The sequence below is a fragment of the Rhinoraja longicauda genome, chromosome 1 (assembly GCF_053455715.1).
Source record: "Rhinoraja longicauda isolate Sanriku21f chromosome 1, sRhiLon1.1, whole genome shotgun sequence".
Lineage (NCBI taxonomy): Eukaryota > Metazoa > Chordata > Chondrichthyes > Rajiformes > Arhynchobatidae > Rhinoraja > Rhinoraja longicauda.
In genome coordinates, this window is record NC_135953.1 from 109708965 (window position 1) to 109730800 (window position 21836).

The 21836-nt window shown below is 41.0% G+C and overlaps 1 protein-coding gene across 1 annotated transcript in view; it reads right to left on the minus strand.

The window, feature by feature from the left end:
• LOC144596333 (sodium channel and clathrin linker 1-like) overlaps positions 1-21836 on the minus strand; it is a 60484-nt gene that overhangs the window by 12560 nt on the left and 26088 nt on the right. The window contains exons 13-18 of the mRNA XM_078404584.1: positions 18344-18521; positions 13425-13523; positions 9431-9502; positions 6048-6122; positions 2455-2600; positions 88-280 (exon numbers count right to left, since the gene is read on the minus strand). Of these exons, the coding sequence (XP_078260710.1) occupies positions 88-280; positions 2455-2600; positions 6048-6122; positions 9431-9502; positions 13425-13523; positions 18344-18521 (763 nt within the window). The remainder of the gene's footprint in view (positions 1-87; positions 281-2454; positions 2601-6047; positions 6123-9430; positions 9503-13424; positions 13524-18343; positions 18522-21836) is intronic.

Below are 21836 nucleotides of genomic sequence, written 5' to 3' on the forward strand. Positions count from 1 at the left end.
TATTTTCTTCTCCTTTTGCAGTAGTATATAGATTGAACGCATTGCCATCTTAAAATATCTACAATTCTTTTTGTACAATCTCCATACCTGTTGCTTTGCTTTCCTTTGAGTGTCCATACTAACTTTCTTGAGTTCTTCCATCTCTTTATGAAATTGCTCATTTTCTCTTTGCAGCTTCAACCGTTCTTCACTGACTGTATCACAATCGCTGCGAATGTTGTCCAGACTACTCTGCAGTTTCTGGATCATTTCTTTGCACTGCGAAATTTCTTCCTCGTGACTATAAAACGAGCACAATTAAATAGAATGTTAAGCACAATGACTTCTGTAATTACTGACAACCTTTACTGCGAATATGGATACATTATATTTGTTAATAACCATTCTTAAATTCACCCCAACTTTCTTGATGGAATTAATCATTTAGGGTATCTCTTGAAAGATATCAGTACTTCAAGCTTGAGCACAAAATTACTGTTCAAACAATAATAATATATATTTTGAATTGCAACACTGAGCTCCAAAGAAGAATAGTTGTTAATTTTCCCTTTCCAAACTGAAATAGAATATATAGCAAAGACTCAGTGCTTTAGGCACATCCATCTTCTTCTCACTGAGGCACTAAAGAAAGTTTTCATTTATTACTCCTTATGCCAACCAGCTAACTCATCACAACAACTTGACCCTGGCCTATAACACTTAGTAACAGGTGGTGAATTTAAAAATGTGAATAACTTTAAATATATAACATCGATTTCAATGAAACTTCTTCCATTAGTACCAAAGGGACAACGGTGAGTAAGGTGGGCCTAAAATTGTCGCACTATTGTGCACCATTTTGGCTGTAGGTCAGGAACAAACAAACAAACAAACAAACGAGAGTTTTAGTATATAGATGAGAAATATCAGGATGGAAATGAGAAGACCTGGGGACAGACAAGTCAAATGGGAGAGGTATTAAAGTCTTATTTAGGTTTAGTATCTATTGGGGAGGTAGAACAAGTAAGTATGACACTGGATGACAACATGAGTAATAATTGTTTTTAAAATACAAGGGAAGATATATAAACTAATCAAGGATGAAACTCTTGGTCTGATGAATTGCATCCACACAATAATTAGGGAAGACATTTAGTTTAATTTAGAGATGTAGCAAGGAACAGGCCCTTCGGCCCACCGAGTCCATGCCGACCTTTGATCATCCGTTCACATTAATTCTACAAAATCCCACTTTCACATCCACTCCCTACACAATAAGGGCAATGGCCTATTAACCTACAAACCCACATGTCTTTAGGATGTGGGAGTAAACTGAAGCATCTGGAGGAAAGCCAATGGTCACGGAGAATGTGCAAACTTCAAAAAGACAGCACCCGAGGTCAGGATTGAACCCGGGTCTCCTGCATTGTGAGGCAGCAGGTCTACAAACTCCGCTGTTGATATTAGAAACATTACTACACATATTTAATAATTTATTAGAAAACGTATGGTGTCAGAGTGGTTGAAAGCAGCACTTTCCATCGCCCGGTGGGGGCTCAGGACTTTCATCGGCCTGCTTGGCTCGGCCCTGGGACTTACCATCGCCCGGTGGGGGCTCAGGACCTTCATCGGCCTGCTCGGCTCGGCCCTGGGACTTACCATTGCCCGGTGGGGGCTTCAAAAAGTTGGGAGCCTCGATCACCTCGTGGCACCACGGGAGAAGAAATCAGGAGGAGATAAGACTTTGCCTTCCATCACAGTGAGGGTGTGCCTGGAGCAATCACTGTGATGGCTGTTTGTGTAAAAATTGTATCTGTGTGTCCTGTGCTTTTTGCTGTCTACTGCCGGACCCTGACGTGAGAGGACGCTGGCGTTGTTTATTCGCCGCTTCTCCGTTAGGATAGTTTGTCTGTTTGTTTTTATGTTATGATTGTTTATGTAAAGCGCTTTGAGCATCTGGAAAGGCGCTATATAAAATAAATGCTTATTATTATTATTATGTCAAAATAATGCCTTATTTGAAGAAGCGAGCAATAACACGTCCAGAGAACAAAAAACAAGAATTGTCAAGAATATTTTGTAGACAACACCAAAGAGGGTGGTATCGTTGATAGTGAAGCTGATTCTCAAAAGTTACAACAGGCTCTTGATCAGCTGGGACAATAACCTGAGTAATGGCTAATGAGGTTTAATGCAGATAAGTGCGAGGTGTTTCATTTTGGGAAGTCAAACCACGGCAGGATCTTCACTGTGAATCTTGCACAAAACACTACATACTGGAGGAATTCAGTGGGTCAGGAAGCATGTATAGAGGTAATGAACAGGCAATGTTTTAGATCATTGGACCACATCAGCTTTAAGAGAGCACTGACAAACATTGATCTTGGAATTGCAATGTTGATGCTACCACATTATATTTTGAGATTGATAAACACTTATACCACAAGAAAAAGTAAGTTTGAAATCTGTTCTTACTTCATCTCGAGTTTCCTGATTTTGTTTAGTGCCGCCTGTAGACTAATTGCGAGGTCATCTTTTGAACGTTCTGCATTCAGACATCGCAGGTACAGTTCATCAATTTTTCTGCGATCTTCTTCATTGCCTGCACTAGTCCGATAAATCTGAAATAGTTTTGTTGTTAGAATTTAAAATCTGTTGGTAAACTCGGGATTTTGATAGGAAGCGGTGGGAAAAATTAAAATGAAATTATTAAATGATAAAAAATAGTATAGATGTCTGAGTATCAATTCTCAATTGTTTCTCTTTTTAAAAAACATAGAAGCAGTTCCATTTCAGATATGGATAACACTAGTAACATTCCTTCTAGCACCAGATGCATTAAAACCAGAATGTAATGGTAAAACTCACTGGAGTAGATGACATCTGCGTTCGGAGAAACAGAGTGAATGGGCCAGATTTTACTGGCATGCTACGTCCAAGCTTAATGTGTCTGCCTGCAGAGTGCCTACCCTGTAGTGCCAAAGTGTTCCAGTTGTGTGGAGCAACTCTCACCCAAAAAATGACACTGAAATCTTTGCTTTCACAGTAGGCAAAAACTGCTGGCTGTCAGTCTTATGAAATGTCTCTAAATAACTCTTTGCATCATTACTAACAGATCTGAATGTCATGAAAATCAAAAGTTTTTAAACAAATAATCTAAAATTAGATTAAAAATAAGAAAAATGCAAACAATATTGAAATAATTAAAAAAAATTAAAAAACCTTTCCTTTCAGTGCCTTCTCTGTAAGCCCAATAATCCCCCGATAAGATCAGTGAGATCATTCATCTACCCCTCTTCTGGGGAACCCTCAACAGGTATTCCAGTACTAGGGAGCTAAGTTAGTCATACATTGAGAGATATGGCAGCTGCATCTGCCAAATTAGTTCAGGACTTTTGCATTTCATACATATGGGAAGAAGCTCCCTACAAACTGGCATTTAACAGCATATCAAAGCTAAGGCTTCTAGTTAATCCTTCACCACTGGTGCAGCCAATCCTGCTGAGTTTTCCAGCATTTTCTGTTTTGTTCCAGATTTCCAACACGTACTGTAATTCTGCTTTAATCTGTGTTTCCATAATACAAATTTGTTATGTGACCAACGAATGAGAGATCAGGAACTAGAAGACTGCTTAAAAATTACTTTAGAAGCTTTACAAATAATGATTGTACTAGCCTTAACCGATTCCAGGTGAAATATGTGCATTAATTGCCAGAGTGTTGTAGGATAGGGGCAAATACAAGATATAATTGGTCTTTCCTGCTGATCACAATTTAGTGACACTTAAAGATTATAAACAAATGATTAAGTATCTTGGTGAATAAAAAACTGATATCAGCGCCTTTATCTTTTCCAAGTTGCTCAGTGTTTTAATTTGGGCAAATATTACCAGTTCTTTACCTGTCACTTGGACAATGATGTGAAATTTTCCCACTAAACACTCAGTGGCACCAGGATGCCATCGTAGTTCATCATTATTAGATCGTGAAAGGAATAGATCAGGTAAAAGTCTTTTTGCCCAGAGTCGTGGAATTGAGCACAGAGCTTTAAGGTAAGGGTGGAAAGTTTTCATAGGAACCTGAGGGGTAACTTTTTTTTTTACACAAAAGGGCAATAGGTATATGGAATGAGCTGCGGGAGGTGGTATTTGAGGCAGGAACTATCATAACGTTGAAATCATTTGGACAGGTACATAGTTAGGATAGGTTTGGAAGGATATGGGCCAAGGTGGAAATAATGTAGGTTATTAACGTTGGTTGGCGTTATCACGTTGGGTTAAACGGTCTGTTTCTACGCTGTATGACTGCCTTACTCTATGACTCCAGTTCACTGGATCTGCCTCTGACCACTTTCCCAGGGATTAGTCAGAAACATTGTCCACAGCACCAACCTAAACAAAAAAATAACAAACAAATTGCAGGATACTTGTCATTTCAAGTATTCTTGCTTTTGCATTCTTGTCAGTTTTTAAGCCATTCATGTATAACTTGCTAGCTATAATTTCCGAGTATGTAATTCTAACCTTCAATAATTTAATTTTCTGAGATTTTAGATACAATGGATAACATTAAGTAAGAGTGCTCTTCATTCACTCTCAAGCACACTTCAACTGTGAAAATTCTACAGGCCACATTCAGATTATTTTATATTAATATTTATTTAAACCTGGTCGGATGCTAAGATAGATGTATTCCCTATTAACCTCTGAGCATCTACATATATGGGCTTCTGACTGCAGACTAGCTTTAGACTTTAATAAATTTACATTTCTGTCTTTATTGAAAGAAAATAGTATCTGGTATTTTCTTCCTATGCATGAGAAAATTCTACCTAAATGAGTGCCCATAATCTTAGAATTTAGACTAGAAATTAAAATTGTTCGTGGATACACCCCATTCTAAGTTCCATCGTATCGTATTATTAAGTCTGGGAAGAAGGCATATAACTGAACTACAGTTATTCAATAAGCTGAATTTACGTACACCGTTCCAATTTAAAACACTTAAAATAGTTAGAACCATGAACAACAATAAAGATGTTCACAGCTCTGAAGCCCAGCAACGCATCCAAATTTTATATTCTTCAGAAGGCGAATGCAATGACTTTAAAATGTAATATTGTTCAACTGATTAAAGAAAAAACCCCAATTTATTTTCATTCCCTTTCTTTTTGCAATTACCACACTAATTATTTCAGCTCTGAATGCTTTACTGCTTATGCCAAATTTTCATGCTCACAGTTTGCAAAACAAGATCAGTCAGGCAGGGAGTCAGCATGGAGGAATGCCGCAGGACAAGGATAATTGTCAAAGGATATTTCATGTAAAAATGCAGAACTAAAGTGATCAAAGCAAGACTAACGGTAAGAATTTCAACAGTAATTAAGGTGCATTCTGATCAAGGTGTGGCCAGCAGCCAGAAATCTCAAGAACAAGATCTAGAAATCCATAAAATATTAGTTTAAAGATAAAAATCTTTCACCCTTCATAGAAATACATCTGACACAGATATTGGATCATTTTACTTTTTAAAAATTGTCATTAGATTTGACCCCTTGCTTAGATCCCACAGACACAAAGGACTTCTCATACCCTGTTTATTTGCCCAAGCGTCAGTTAGTGTGTGCAGGTTGGTCAACCTTAAAAGCCTCTCCATTCCCTTGGATTGATTCTTTTCCACGTCCAATCCATTCAATTTAGGCAACATAATAGCCTGAAAATAATCGACCTAGAACATTAGCTTTATTTTTCTCACCACAGATACAGTCCAACCAATTGAGTATTTATGGCGTTCCAGCATTTTCAATTACATCTTAAATATCTCAAATTTACTTATCTGATTCTATCCATATTGGAGAAATATAGCAATGTCCTTTGTGTATAACAATGTCCAGTTACGAGAAGCCACTTTCAGAGAGCACAAGTTGCAATTTCCATTATAGCAAAGTATTATACAAACAGACTTCTTGATTGTGGAGGGGGGGGGAATTAAGTTGGAAAGGAAAGCAACGGATGCTTATGATAGTTAAGAATTTCCTCAATAAAACTCATCATACTTTGTTCTTTTACCTTTTCAAGTTCTTCTTCCACAGCTCGCTTCTCTCTTATAGCCCGATCAATCTGACTTTGTTTATCTTCACAATTCTATCAGGAAGAAACAATTACACAATAAAACTTTGGCAAGTAAATGAAACCTACGATATCAGAGGTTTGAATAAGCAAAAAAACTGCAGGTGTTGAAATTTAAAAAAAAGATAATGTTAGCAAGATTCGGCAGACCAGGCAGCAGCCGTGGAGAGATGAAAGGACTTAGCATTTCCATAACTTAGCATAACCTGTCAATTGAACAGTTCAGATTAGGTCATCAACATGAAATATTGACTCTTTTTTCTGCTTGAATCACTGAATATTTGCAGCATTTTGTGTTTTTACTTTAGGGAAATGTCTGTTTGTGACAGCGGTATACTTTAGTTAAGGCTTGATCTCATCATTTAACACCAACAGCAATGAAGGCTTTTGCACAATTATTTATCTGAATACTCTAAACATGTCTGAATTGGTCATCTTGGCTGATTTATCATTCAGAATTAATCCCTCTAAACAAAATATTGACAAATAAGCCTCAACAATATTTTATAACATTTAAATTTGATGAGTTTTGAACTTAATAAAGGGTTAAAATTTGTTGTGTTCTGTTTTACTCAGAACACAACAAATGCACCAAAGTGGACTCCCGCGATGCCTCAGCAATATCGGCTTATCGGCAACACAATATCGGCAACACAGTGCTCGGGAACTGCCTGTCTCTAGCCTCACAGAAGAATACAAATGCACCAAAGTGAGGCTGGATATGACCCAGACCGAGTCTCAGGATAATGCGGTACGAGCGGCTGCTCCCAGACTGGCAACTGGGAGGAAGTGGACCCCATCGGAGGCTGTACAGCAAGCAAAATCTGCTCTCAGGCATGGAGACATCGTAGGACAGGTGCAGCAGGGAAGAGGTGGGATTGGACTCGGGACAAGTCGACCCACATGGCACAAGGCAACATCCATCCAGAGAAAGCTGGTAGTTGCTGAGGTCTGTCAGCAAGAGGAGGCAGAGAGATGTGCAAAGGCAGTCTCACAGTCCAAACAGGGCCAGTGGACTACCTGGGGAAACCTGGAGCATCGTAGGCTTACCTGGAAGGATCTGTGGGAGATGGAAGGAAGCCGTCTTAGCTTCATTATTAGATCCACCTACGATGTTCTTCCCACATCCAAGAACCTAAACCAGTGGCTTGGAGAAGATCCATCATGTTCTCTCTGCCAAACACCAGCAACATTAAGGCACATCCTCACTGGCTGTAAAACCACTTTTACAAGGCCGCTACACCTGGAGGCACAATCAGGTCCTGCGACAACCGGCGATTACCTTGGAAGGAAGGAGAGCTATCACCAATGGCCTCCCTCCCCCAACGCCTGGTTTCGCGAACACCACCCCTTTTGTAAAAGCAGGACAACTTCCAGAGAAGCCATTTGCAAGAAAGGAACCGACCCTCCTGGACACTGCCCGGGACTGGAAGATGCAGGCTGATCTAGACCAGAAGCTCATCTTTCCACCAGAGATCATCACAACTAATCTCAGGCCGGACCTGATCTTGTGGTCCACCTCACAGAAGTCCCTGTACATCGTGGAGTTAACTGTGCCTTGGGAGGCTGCAGTTGGTGAAGGAAGCGCATGAACGCAAATGTCTGAAGTATTCAGACTTAGCAGCCGAAGCAGAACAACGCGGCTGGCGTACCCAGGTGCTCCATGTAGAGGTTGGTTGTGGAGGGTTTGTAGCCATGTCAACAACCAGACTCCTGAAGGGAATGGGAGTTCGAGGACAGGCCTTCCGGAAAGCCGTCAGGTCGCTGTCAGAGGCTGCCAAGCGAAGCAGCAACTGGCTGTGGCTGAAGAGGAAGGACTCCAACAGGGCTGCAAAATGACCAGTAAGAGAGGTAAAACGGAGTGGTGCGCACCTGGGACGCCAGGTGTCGCTGTTGAGCCCTCTGGAGGTGTCGTGGGCCTATCAACGAAACACCAAGGAAGGAGGGTGCCCACCTAATGACCCCAATGAAGTCTTTACCCCTACCCCCACTCAAGATATTAAGAAGGTGCCAATTATAGTAGGGATTGTAATATCAAGTCCTATAAGCTCAACTAATTTTCATTAAAACACCAATGATTTCCTACAATATTAGAGAAACTGTATTACATAACCAAAATGCTGCCAGATATCTCATTGATTATGCAACTCTTAAAGATGTAATTTAATTTCCTAATAATAATAAAACACTGCACACACTCAGAACAAGTAGATCATAAACTGAGTCTCCATCTGCTCTCTGACATTGATGCAGAAGATTTTTTAGCTCTTTGAAAGACCATGGAAATTACCTTACTGTTGCTGTGAATACTAATCCCTTCCTCAACTTTATTAAAACAGATTATCTGATAATTATTATGTTATGCAACCTGGAAGCTTGCTGAATACAATTTGGCTGTTAATGTGCCTATTTTACAACAGTAACTATTTAACCTGCTATGAATTCCTTTGTTAGATCCTAAAATCCTTATATCCTTTTTTTTCGCCTTCCACCACAGTGAAGAATGTAGAGGAGTCACTGTGGTGGATGGTTATGTTAAAATGTATTTTGTGTGTTCTGGTGCTTTTAATTAGTATGACGTTATGGCAAAACAAATTCCTTGTATGTTGCAAAACATACTTGGCTAATAAAATATGAGTATGAGTAAAAGACATGATAAAAAAACAAGTTTTGCTTTCTTTTCAGAAGATATATTTTCTCAGCAACTTGATTGTTGCTTATCTATCTGACTTATACCAGTATTAGTACTAATAGTTTTAGATTCCGCATTGAAACAGACCCTTCAGCCCAACGAGTCTGTGTTGACCAGCGATACCCTACACTAGCACTATCCTACACACCAGGGATACTTTACAATTTTTACCAAAGTCAATTAACCCCCAACCCTATACGACTTTGAGGTGTTGGAGGAAACCCACGCGGTCACAGCGGGAACATGCAAACTCCATAGACAGTACCCGTAGTCAGGATCGGACCTGGGTCTTTGGCGCAGTTAGGCAGCAACTCTACTGTTATGCCACCATGGCAAGAGGTAAATAATTCCATGTATTGTGGAATCATCACTTAAAACAGTTTACATTGACTTCTGCCATGGCAAATTTACCCCGTCCTCATCTATGCTTTTCTTAACTACACTTAACTATTCCAGTGCTTTTGAAACTAACATTTTCACCTGCACCTTTATTCAACTTGCTTTTGCTCTCCTTACCATACCACATTGGCTCTTGACTTTAACTGTCTGAGAGAAAAAGCGAGTGATTAAATACTGGATCAAGTTTTGCCCCTTCACCTCACTTTATTGTTGAAAGGGATAACATACATACCATTTGCATTGCAAAGAGTTCCTCAGTTAAACGGGATATCTGTACATTACTTTGTTTTCTGACGTTTTCAATCTACAGGGAAAATAAAACTGAGAATGTTGTGGCATTTCCTTCATGCATTTTACTTCAACACGACAATTTTAGGCCCACCTTACTTCATGCATTTTACCTTATTAAAACAATAAAGCAAGCACTTAATTTTAAATATTAAATATTTCAAATATATGTATTGTAATAACCACAATTAATATCAAACATTAATCTAATTCTCATTAAAATTTTCTCTGAAAATGTAATTTGTTTTGAGTATAAGTTAAATCAGTCTACAGTTTTAATGTCAACTAAATTAGTGCAGTAGGTTCATAAATAATAGTATTAGGATATTTATTACCTAATTTTGGAGTTAACAGCCACAATGTGCTGGACTTTTGTCAGTTTAACAAAGCAAAGGTATGTTGAAGGTATATGCAAACATTAGTATAAAAAATAAACACGGCTCAGAATTCTAGTTGAATTTTGACTGCAATATGCCTTCTCCAGTGTCACAATGAGCATAAAATTGTCAGGAAGTAAGCCATTTTCAATTTTTTAAACTAATTGATAGCCAATCAATGAACTGGTTTCACACTCTTGATCTTGCACTGTAATTGGCTTCAGTTTTTCACTGTTCATCACTTAACTAATTATGCACACAGGGCACACCTGTGTGGTTTCAATTGATTTTTGCTGGACATAATTCTTAGATACTCAAGAGTTGATCAATTGACTAAATTTGAAATAATTGCTGCACCATAGGAAACAGACCTTGGTTATTGACTTTAATTGAATGTTGATCACATTGAATAATGCTGCGTTCATATACCTGATTTCAAATCTATGCACAAGATGATGAATATCACAAACTGGACATAATCATTACACGTTAGCCATCAAGACCTGGTATGGACAACTTTATGGAAGGAAGTTGAATTGCTGTTGGTAAAGGAAATTCTGAACCAGCAATATATCTAAACATGCAGATCAGAAAAATTGACAAATTTATAGGAATAACTAAAAAGGTTCAATTTTTTTCTATCTTAAAGGCGAATTCTTTTGATTCCACTCAAATTAAGTTATCAAAACAGAAATCCTGTGGACAATCAAGGCTTTGTAATCAATGGAAGATGAAGCATTCTGGTCTTTTTCTTCAGACTCAGAATATTTATACTTGATTATTGTTTAGGTTTATTATTGGGGAGATACAGTGAAAAACTTTTGTTTTGCATGCTGTCCAAACAAATCAGATAATATCTATATACTAAAACTCATTTGTTTGTTTGTTCCTGAACTACAGCCAAAACGGTACACGATTGCACGACAATCTTACTGTCGTCACTTTGGTGCAAATGGAAGAAGCTTCATTGAAATCGGTGTTATATTTTTAAAGTTCTTCACATTTTAAAGTTTAAATCTATCTCCTAGGGAGGGAGGGGGAGAGAGGGGAGGTGGATAAGGGAGGGGGGAGGGGGAGGGGGAAGGGGGAGGAGGATGGGGAGGGGAAGAGGATGGGGAGGGGAGGAGGATGGGGAGGGGAGAAGGATGGGGAGGGGAGGAGGATGGGAGGGGAGGAGGAGGGGAGGGGGAGGGGGAGGAGGAGGGGGAGGGGAGGAGGGATTGGGGGAGAGGGAAAGGAGAGGGTGCTACATCAATGCAGCAGAGGTTTGGGCCCAACGGGTCCACTTGGTCTAGTTATATAAAAATACAAGCAAGTCAAACTAAAGTGCAATAAATAGAACAAAGGGGAAGATACAGAATATAAACATAGCACAAAAAGTAAGGAAATTTGTATTTGGTAGATTATTTCTTTGTTGTAACAATGCTTCTTGGCAATAAATCTTATACCGTTGAAAAGCCTGTTTATTTCCCTTTTAAATGGTGCCACATTTGTAAGGAACATGCATTTGTGGGATGAGCAGCAGAGCTGAGTATATGGGTTGCGCCCATGAAAAATTTGCCAAATCTTCTCTGCCAATGCCAAACAGCTTATTCTGCTGTTGCTATTGACTCTTGTTTTGAGCTTCTGGTACCCCCAGGTGCTGACAATCAGGTGCCTGATTGGCACCTGATTGGCAGCATCTGTGAGCATGGGCCCTGCTACAGTGGTCAGTAGGTGTCTGCTCCAAGAATCGGCATGCCACGTTTGACTGATCTGGATAGGGCTCGTGAGATAGGGCAACTTCAAGCTGGTGTTCCGCAAAACCAAGTTGCGGCATTATTTGGAGTGAGCCCTAGTACCATCTCCAAAGTGAAGGCCAAGTTCCATATAACGGGGGATGTCAGAGACAGGCCGCGAAGTGGGCGTCCCAAGAAGACGACACCCGAAGAAGACCGTTTCCTCACCCTGTCAGCACTTGGGAACCGTAGGCCGTCTTCTACAGATTTGCAGTCAAGGTTTGCAGGACGATATGGCCGACGGCTCTCTGCCAAGACAATTCGGAACAGACTGCACGCAGGCGATCTCCGGTCTCATAGGGCTGCCAGGAGGCCTGCCATGACTGCCCTTCACCGTCAGGCCCGTTTGCGCTGGTGTCGGCAACACGTGCACTGGAACCTGAACATGTGGAGGAACGTTATGTTCAGCGATGAGTCCAGATTCTGCCTACGGCAGTTGGATCATAGGGTCAAAGTGTGGAGAAGACGCGGAGAACGCTATGCTGATTGCTGCACCGATAGAGCAACATCTTTTGGTGGAGGCAGTGTGATGGTGTGGGGCGGCATCTCCCTCACTGGAAAAACGAGGCTTGTCATCATTGGAGGCAATCTCAATGCAGAGAGATATCGAGATGAGATTCTGCAACCAGTGGCAATCCCATATCTCCACAGTCTGGGACCGAACTCTATCCTCCAAGATGACAATGCTCACCGCCACAGAGCAGGGTTTCTCAGAGACTACCTCCAGAATTTGGGAGTGGAGAGGATGGAATGGCCTGCCAGCAGTCCTGACCTCAACCCCATTGAACACTTGTGGGATCAGCTTGGGCGTGCTGTTCGTGCCAGAGTGACCAACACAACCACGTTGGCTGACTTGCGACAAATGCTGGTTGAAGAATGGGATGCCATCCCACAACAGTGTGTGACCAGGCTGGTGACCAGCATGAGGAGGAGGTGCCAGGCTGTTGTGGCTGTGTATGGTTCTTCCACACGCTACTGAGGCTCCTGTTTATTAAATGAATAAATTGTTAAATTGCCAATATGTCTTGTTTCTTTAGACTTCAATCATCCAATCCACCAAACAACACCGAACAAGAGTCAATGGCAGAATAAGCTGTTTGGCATTGGCAGAGAAGATTTGGCAGATTTTTCATGGGCGCAACCCACATAATCAGCACTGATGCTCATCCCACAAATGCATGTTCCTTACAAATGTGACACCATTTAAAAGGGAAATAAACAGGCTTTCCAACGGTATAAGATTTATTGCCAAGAAGCATTGTTACAACAAAGAAATAATCTACCAACACACAAATTTCCTTACTTTTTGTGCTATGTTTTAGTTCTTAGCACTGCAGCGCTCCAGTTCCATAAACAAAGTCCAAGTGCACAATGAGGTAGCTATGAACCGGACAATACCCTAGCTTATGGGTATGGAATGACCATTCAGAACCTGATAACAGAGGGAAAGGATCTGTTACCGAGTTTGATGGTGTGCGCTTTCAAGCTTATGTAACTTCTGCCAGACAGGAGCGGAAGAAAAAGGAATGACCGGGGTGGGACAAGTCTTTGATTATGTTGGCTGCTTTTCCGAGGCAGAGTGAAGTGTAGATGGAGTCAGTATTGTGAATTCTGGTGTATGTGATGGACTGGGCTACACCTACAACATCATGATTAAACAATACCTCTAGTCAATGCTTTAAAGCTGCAAGATTTAAAAAGGAACAAGCAAACTGGTACCAAAATGCTTATATATACGCCCAGAATTAAATAAATGTAGAAAAGTGCCGCTATCTGACTTAACCTCCTTCTTGGTTCGAGCAGCAGCTTCTTGAATGAGCTGAAACATAGATTCTTTCATTTTTGCCACTTCTTCATCTTTTTGTTTTTCACGTAATAAAACCTGAATGTGATTGCAAAAGTGGGAAAAGAAACAAAGTTACTCATTTTGATTATTTTTGATTTTAGCATTTACATTTCAAATCAGCCAATTTTTGTCCTGTCATGGGATACATGATTAAGAATGTTTTGCTCTAAATATAGAAGTCTAAGACTAATAGTTGGCATATTTAAAGTATGATTAAAGCATTATAAATTGACCTTGTAGTTAATTTTAGGAATAGTGCTTAAAAAATCTATCTATCTATCTATCTATCTATCTATCTTGATTGCATGACCATTGCTGCCCACTGCTACTCTGACATGAGTAGCGCACGGTACGGTACGGTAGCGCAGCGGTAGAGTTGCTGCTTTACAGCGAATGCAGCGCCGGAGACACAGGTTCGATCCTGACTACGGGTGCTGTCTGTAAGGAGTTTGTACGTTCTCCCCGTGACCTGCGTGGGTTTTCTCCGAGATCTTCGGTTTCCTCCCACACTCCAAAGACGTACAGGTATGTAGGTTAATTGGCTGGGTAAATGCAAAAATTGTCCCTAGTGGGTGTAGGATAGTGTTAATGTACGGGGATCACTGGGCGGCACGGACTTGGAGGGCCGAAAAGGCCTGTTTCCGGCTGTAGATATATGATATGATATGATATGATATGAACATATTTTCAAGTGTAATTTTCCATCTGGGTAAGCCTGTCCTCACCCATTTCCTTTCCTATCTGTCCAGTCATCTGCAAAATATTTCTGCATTGTTGTTCCTCAAAGAACCAGCTGTGGCTTCCTGTTACTTCATATCCAAATGCTATGCCACTAAGACTGCATCTAAAAACATCCTAGTTCCACATATTTGCTGATCACACTCATCTGTATTTCACTGAATCATCCTTCCTCTCCACTGTCATTCATTTATTTTAATTTACTGTTTTGCTTGTTCAGGAACAGAGATGTCCTTCAATTAAATTTGGGGAGGCTGAAGCCATCATCTTTGTCACCCGCAAACATAGACTTGTCTTTTATCTGTCTATTGCTGTAGGTTTAGTGATCTACAAGACCTGGGGCTAAGAATTCATCAGCAAGATCATCTACACCACCCCATGACTTCAACCATCCCCAGCCCTGCCTTAATTCATCTACTGTTTATTCGTGTCATCACACAACTGTTTGCCAATAGCGAGCAAATTTTAGTGCCACGTCATTGGCCTCTGCAAGATACTTTACAGTGCATGTGTCATGCAGCATGTCACAGCTCAGGAGATGTTCCATAGTCTGGAGGCCCCGTCCGCACTCGCAGTCTGCCGCATCTTCAGTATATCCCCACTTCAGCATGCTCGATTTGCTCCTCCCCATGCCGGTCCACAGTCTGTTGAGACTGCGCCAGGTTGTCCACGTTTGGTCGGAACCTGGTGGGAGTTTCTCAGAGGGATCGATTGCCATGTGAATGTCTTCCGGAGATTTCTCTAGTCTCTCTTCCCAGAGTTTGAGCCTTCTGGACGATGCACTGCAGTCCAGGGGATGGACAGAAGAGAGGAAACCTGCGTGATTTCAGACCCTGAATTAGTAAAGGGTGGTCATGTAGGGGGTGTCTTTCATCCTCTGATTATCTGAGGCTTTCTTTATGACTGGCTACAGCTCTTCTGATTCCAGGAGGTGCAATGCCAGAGAGAAGGTAGATGTTGTCAGTCTTGGTAGGTTTCATGCATCCACTGATGCAGTGACAGCTTGTGTTTAGCACAGGATCAATCTTCCTTGCATGAGCCGAGCGCTCCCATATTGCGCAGGAATACCCGGCAGTGGAGAAGCAGAGAGCCAGAGCTGTTGATCAAATGGTTTTAGAATTTGCTCCCCATTTTGAGGTACTCAGCTTGCTAAGAAGAGCATTTCTGGAACTGATTTTTCTTTTAAGCTTGGTGATATGTGCTTTGTAGGTCAGAGATCGATCAAGAGTCACACCGTGATAGACTGCACTGTCACAATGCTCCAATCTGCCTCCATTCCATATGATCTTCAACCTTCGATTTGCATACTTGTTCTTCAAGTGGAAGGCGCAGACTTGGGTTTTAGACGGATTGGCTCTCAGGTGATTCTCTTTGTAGTACGAGGACAGGTTGACTAAAGCCTCACACAGAGTAGCTTCTGCCTCAAGGAAGTCAGCACCTTGGGTTGTAGTACACAGGTCATCTGCATAAATGAAAGTCCTGGTGTTGGGATGGATAGGCTGGTCGGTAACATAGAGCTGCAGGCCAATATCAATTGAACACGGTGGGTGCCAGGACACTTCCTTGAGGGAGGCCGTTTTTCTGCCTGCGCCAGCGACTTTTCTTTCCTGAAAGCTCGACAAAGAAACGTCTGTTTTCAACTAGAGTCTTCACCAAGTTGGTTAGATGCAAGTTGTGTGTCAAATTAAGTACTTTATGTAACAGTTGGCGAAGGTCTACTGTATCATAAGCGGCTGAAAGGTCTACAAAAACAGCGCTTGTGATAACACCTTCCTTAAGGCCATCCTCTATGTGTTGGGTGAGATTGAGAAGCTGACCTGTGTAGGACATCCCAGGCCAGAACCCTGCCTGCTCCTTTATTAGGGATGGCTCTATCACCTGGCTGAGGCGAGTCAGATGAGTCGCTCAAACAGCTTGTAGGTGTGGCAAAGAAGTGATATTGGCCTGTAGCACTTTGTTGCTGAAGGATCTTTGTTGCTGAAGGATCTGAAGGGGCCATAGCAGGAGGGTTCTCGTTGCGGTCCCCGTCAGATTCTGCAAGTATCTGCGAATCCTGCTACCACACCACAACACTGTATCCATCTACTGTTGAAACCATCCTTCAAGCATACTTCTTCTGGATGGAACTGTTCCTGCACACTCCTGGCCAACTTCTCACATGGTGCCCTCAGCTATTATTGATTGGGCCTTGCATGATGTCCCTTTCACCTTTCCCCAATTCTGAGCTCAATTAACTACACTATCCAGCAGGATCTTGACTTAACAAATCTCATTGTTGTTTACATATCCTCATGTCCTTGTTATCTCTGCAAACTCCACTAGTCCTACAAGCCTCACAGTATTATTCTGTGTAGCTGACTTTAATACCATGTCACCCTGGTTACACCATTTAGTTCCGAAAATCCTTGTCTAAATTTTATTTACCTCTATTCCTTATGCAGTTCAAACATAATTATGAAATGATGTTTGATAACCTGTGAAGCACCTGGATACATTTTAAACGATGTTAAATATATAAATACATTACTGTTTTTGATATATTGTTGATCTTAAATAATCCAAAATTTATATTAACAACAATAGGAAGACTTATCCTTCCACCAATTTTATTCCCCAATTGTAGTTGTAGGATGAGTCAATCCCATGGCAACTTGTTCCTAAACTTATATAGACTCCATCACAAAAACTGAACATTTGTAACTGCTGGAAATCCACAATTTCTGCATCTTATTTTAATTTCTCCTTGTCATTCTTCCCTTAATCCATTCACCATAAAATTTAGTACTATCAAATGTCTCGTGCTCATATCTTATCCAATGCATTCCACTTATTCATCAATTCTGTCTCTTCCCACGTACAATGATTCTCAGTCACATCTTTGAATTTGCATTCTTGCATTTATTTATTTCCAAGTCATCAACCTTTCTACTTTTGCTGTGTGACAACTCTCAATTCAATAGACAATAGGTGCAGGAGTAGGCCATTTGGCCCTTTGAGCCAGCACCGCCATTCACCGTGATCATGGCTGATCATCCACAATCAGTACCCTGTTCCTGCCTTCTCACCATATCCCTTGACTCTGCTATCATTAAGAGCTCTATCTAACTCTCTCTTGAAAGCATTCAGGGAATTGGCCTCCACTACTTTCTGAGGCAGAGAGTTCCACAGCTTTACAACTCTCTGAGTGAAAAAGTTTTTCCTCATCTCTGTTCTAAATGGCCTACCCCTTATTCTTAAACTGTGGCCCCTGGTTCGGGACTCCCCCAACATCGGGAACACGTTTCCTGCCTCTAGCGTGTCCAGTCCCTTAATAATCATATGTTTCAATAAGATCCCCTCTCATCCTTCTAAATTCCAGAGTATACAAGCCCAGTCACTCCAGTCTTTCAACATACGACAAACCCGCCATTTTGGGAATTAACCTCGTGAAACTACGCTGCACTCCCTCAATAGTAAGAATGTCCTTCCTCAAATTTGGAGACCAAAACTGCACACAATACTCCAGGTGTGGTCTCACTAGTGGTCTCACTTCAACTCCTCTTGTTATGAAGGCCAACATTCCATTGGCTTTCTTCACTGCCTGCTGTACCTGCATGCTTCCTTTCTGATTGAACTCTCACTCCATTCTGGATCCTGGTCACTCACGAATCATGAGGGGAATAGGTGGGGTGAAGGCACAGAGTTTTTTTTTACCCAGTGTAGTGGAATCAAGGACCAGAGGACATAGGTTTAAGGTGAGAGGGGAAAGATTTAGGCAAGTTGGGCTATATGACACTACCTGCAGTGGAGAATGCACTTTCAACAATCAGCACCTACATTTCAAAATTTCTTCTCTCTATCGATCCATCTCTGCAATTTTATTCCTGCACATTTTAAACGCAAGTTTCGGCTCTACATATTTATAAATAATATCGGAATTGAATCTTTGGTATGAAACAACGACATCTTCAAATACATTTATATCGACTTAAACACCAAGTACATTGAAAATCCATGAAGTTACTTAAAATTCTGAGTGCATTATGGACATACCACACTGCTTTCAACAAAGATATAGAACAGCTACTCCTTTAGGTTTTTTGGTTGACTTAAGGACAGAGCCTACTGCGAAATCTTACGTGATCTTTCTGCAAGTTTGCTTCTTCCAGTAGCTGCGTGCTGTCTCGAACCTTGGCCACTGCTTCATATTTCTCATCTTCTGCTTGTGCATATTTTTCCTGAAGTTCGCCGATTTGCAGCTCAAAACCAATTTTCTCTTTTTGCAACTGCTCCGCAACCTGTGCAGCTGCCCGCAATCTGCAAAAAAAACATTAAAAATGGATTATAGAATGCCAGGATCTTATTTGCTTGACTGCTCAGTTAGAAAAGATTTACATGGGAGCCTTGAAACATGTAGAGCGCTCAAATCTACTTGATCATTCAGCTACCTATTTGAATTGCATCCACCTATCATGTTTGCTTAACCTTTAACGTCCTGGCCAACACAAAGAAGGATAAATCTCAAATCTGAAATTTCCAATTGACTTCATCACAATTGGTGATAGTGAGAGATCCAGATTTCTATTATTTTGCACGAACCACTGCTTCTTGGCATTTCCTCCACATTACCCAGCACTAATTTCAAGATTATGCCCTTTTGTCCCAAAGTAATCCCAGAGGCAACAGTTGCTCAGTTTTACTTTGAACAGTTTAATTAGATCACCCTTCAGCCTCTATACTCAAATAAATACAAAACTAGTTGAACCAATCTGTCCTCACTATCTTATTGTTAGCCCTGGTTTCATTTTGCAGAATCACTACTGCAAAATATTTGGGTAATGATACCTGCAACTAAAGGTATTTTTTCCTTATGTAACTATCAGGTTTGTAGACCTAACAAAATTTACGTCCCGAAGATAGACACAAAAAGCTGGTAACTCAGCGGGACAGGCAGCGTCTCTGGAGTGAAGGAATAAGTGACGTTTCGGGTCGAGACGCTTCTTCAGACTCGACCCGAAACATCACCCATTCCTTCTCTCCAGAGATGCTGCCTGTCCCGCTGAGTTACTCCAGCTTTTTGTGTCTATCTTCAGTTTAAACCAGCATCTGCAGTTCCTTCTTACACATAATTTATGTCCCATTTCATTCCAGCTATCTGTAATTAAAAACAACCACTATATTAGCCTCTTAACAATGTATTATATCTATTAATATTGAGTGATTTCTGTTCTTGGACCACTCTATTTGCTTTTGGGGAAAACAGATAATGTATTAGTTAATGCAGCAGAAAGAATTGCAGATACTGGTTTACAACAAAAAGACTCAAAGTGCTGGAGTACTTAAGTGGCTCAGGCAGCATCTCTGGAGAACATGGATAAGCGATGTTTTGGGTTGGAATCCTTCTTTAGACTAATTGGAGTGGGGGAGAGAAAACTGAAAGAGGAGTGGGGTGGGACAAAGCTGGGCAAGTGATAGGTGGATTGTGGAGGAAAGAACTGCTGATGTTGGTTTACACCAAAGATAGACACAAAATGCTGGAGTAACTCAGCGGGTCAGGCAGCATCTCTGGAGAAAAAGAATAGGTGACGTTTTGGGTCGAGACCATTCTTCAGACTGACCTGCTGAGTTACTCCACCATTTTGTGTCTAACCATTCGATCCAGTAGGTCTTGGCGGATTGAAAGCAAGTGTTCGACGAAATGGTCACCAACCTCTATCAATCACTTACCTGACCTTATCGTGAGGGGGAGAGAGCTGGAAGAGAAGTGGGGTGGGACAATCAGTCTGAAGAAGGGTCCCGACTCAAAACGTTGACTATCCATGATCTCCAGAGATGCTACCTAACCTGCCAAGTTACTCCAGCACTTTGAATCTTTTATGAAAATCTTTCATGATAACAAACCGTGCAGATTTTTTTTCTCCATTTAATGGTGGTATTCCCATTGCATGTTGCACTTCCTCCTTCTCAAAGTTCTCAATTTACACTAATGAATAGTGGTTCATCTAACTTTTCACTTTCAGTCTCACTGTTATATAATCATCAACACCCAATTCTTTCAGTAAGTGATATAACGTTCCTAAAAGGTTGTGATGTCTGCTGACATTATGGCAGATTATCTTTTGAAAGCAATTCATCAGTTTTGTAGCACTCAGACTGCTGGAGTGAATAAGAAAATGTTCCATAAATATAATTTATCTCTTTTAACATGCTCTTTTTGAAATGGATTCCAATCTTGTTCATTTATGCCCCTTATAATCAAATAGGCTACCAATTCTCACCTTTCTAGTTCATATTTGAAGACAACCTATGATAAGGAAATAATATTATCATCAGAATTATGCTAATTTATTATATCTTTGGGGCTATTATTAAGTAAACTTTTGCTATGAAATTTCAGAAGTAGCAATAAACTGGATTTCACCAATTAAGACTATCAAAATGTAGTATTTCTCAGGATTATTTTTTCCACACTATACTCTCAAAGTGGTAAAGAAGATTAATGCCTTCATCAGTCGGGGCATTGAATACAAGAGCCAGGAAGTCATGTTGCTGTTTTATAGGACTTGGTTAGGCTGGATTTAGAGTATTGCCTGCAGTCCTAGTCACCCAATTACAAGAAGGATATGAATGCTTTGGAGAGGGTGCAGAAGAGGTTTACCATAATGCAACCTGGATTAGAGGGCATTAGCTGTAAAGTGGGATAATCTTGGATGGGTATCTCTGGAACGTCTGAGGCTGTGGAGAGGCCTGATAGAATATTATGAGGCATGGATAGGGTAGACAGTTAGAACCATTTTTCCATTGTGGAAATATAAAAGACTGGAGGGCATAGCTTTATGGTGAGAGAGGCAAAGTTTAAAGGAGATATGCAGGTCAAGTTTTTTTCACAGAGGGTGTTTGGTGCTGGAAGGCTCTACACAGGGGGGCGTTGGAGGCAGATACAATAGTGGCATTTGAGATGCAAAGGGCCTGTTCATGTGCTTTACCGTTCAATGTTCTATTATGAAGACAGGAATTCAGATATTTGTTGAATTTATTACCTAGGAATTCAACATGACACAAATTTTAATTAACTTTACCAAGTGAAACCTGGCAGTTTACAAGATGTAACATTGGGCATTCAATAGACAATAGACAATAGGTGCAGGAGTAGGCCATTCAGCCCTTCGAGCCAGCACCGCCATTCAATGCGATCATGGCTGATCACTCTCAATCAGTACCCCGTTCCTGCCTTCTCCCCATACCCCCTCACTCCGCTATCCTTAAGAGCTCTATCCAGCTCTCTCTTGAAAGCATCCAACGAACTGGCCTCCACTGCCTTCTGAGGCAGAGAATTCCACACCTTCACCACTCTCTGACTGAAAAAGTTCTTCCTCATCTCCGTTCTAAATGGCCTACCCCTTATTCTTAAACTGTGGCCCCTTGTTCTGGACTCCCCCAACATTGGGAACATGTTTCCTGCCTCTAATGTGTCCAATCCCCTAATTATCTTATATGTTTCAATAAGATCCCCCCTCATCCTTCTAAATTCCAGTGTATACAAGCCCAATCGCTCCAGCCTTTCAACATACGACAGTCCCGCCATTCCGGGAATTAACCTAGTGAACCTACGCTGCACGCCCTCCATAGCAA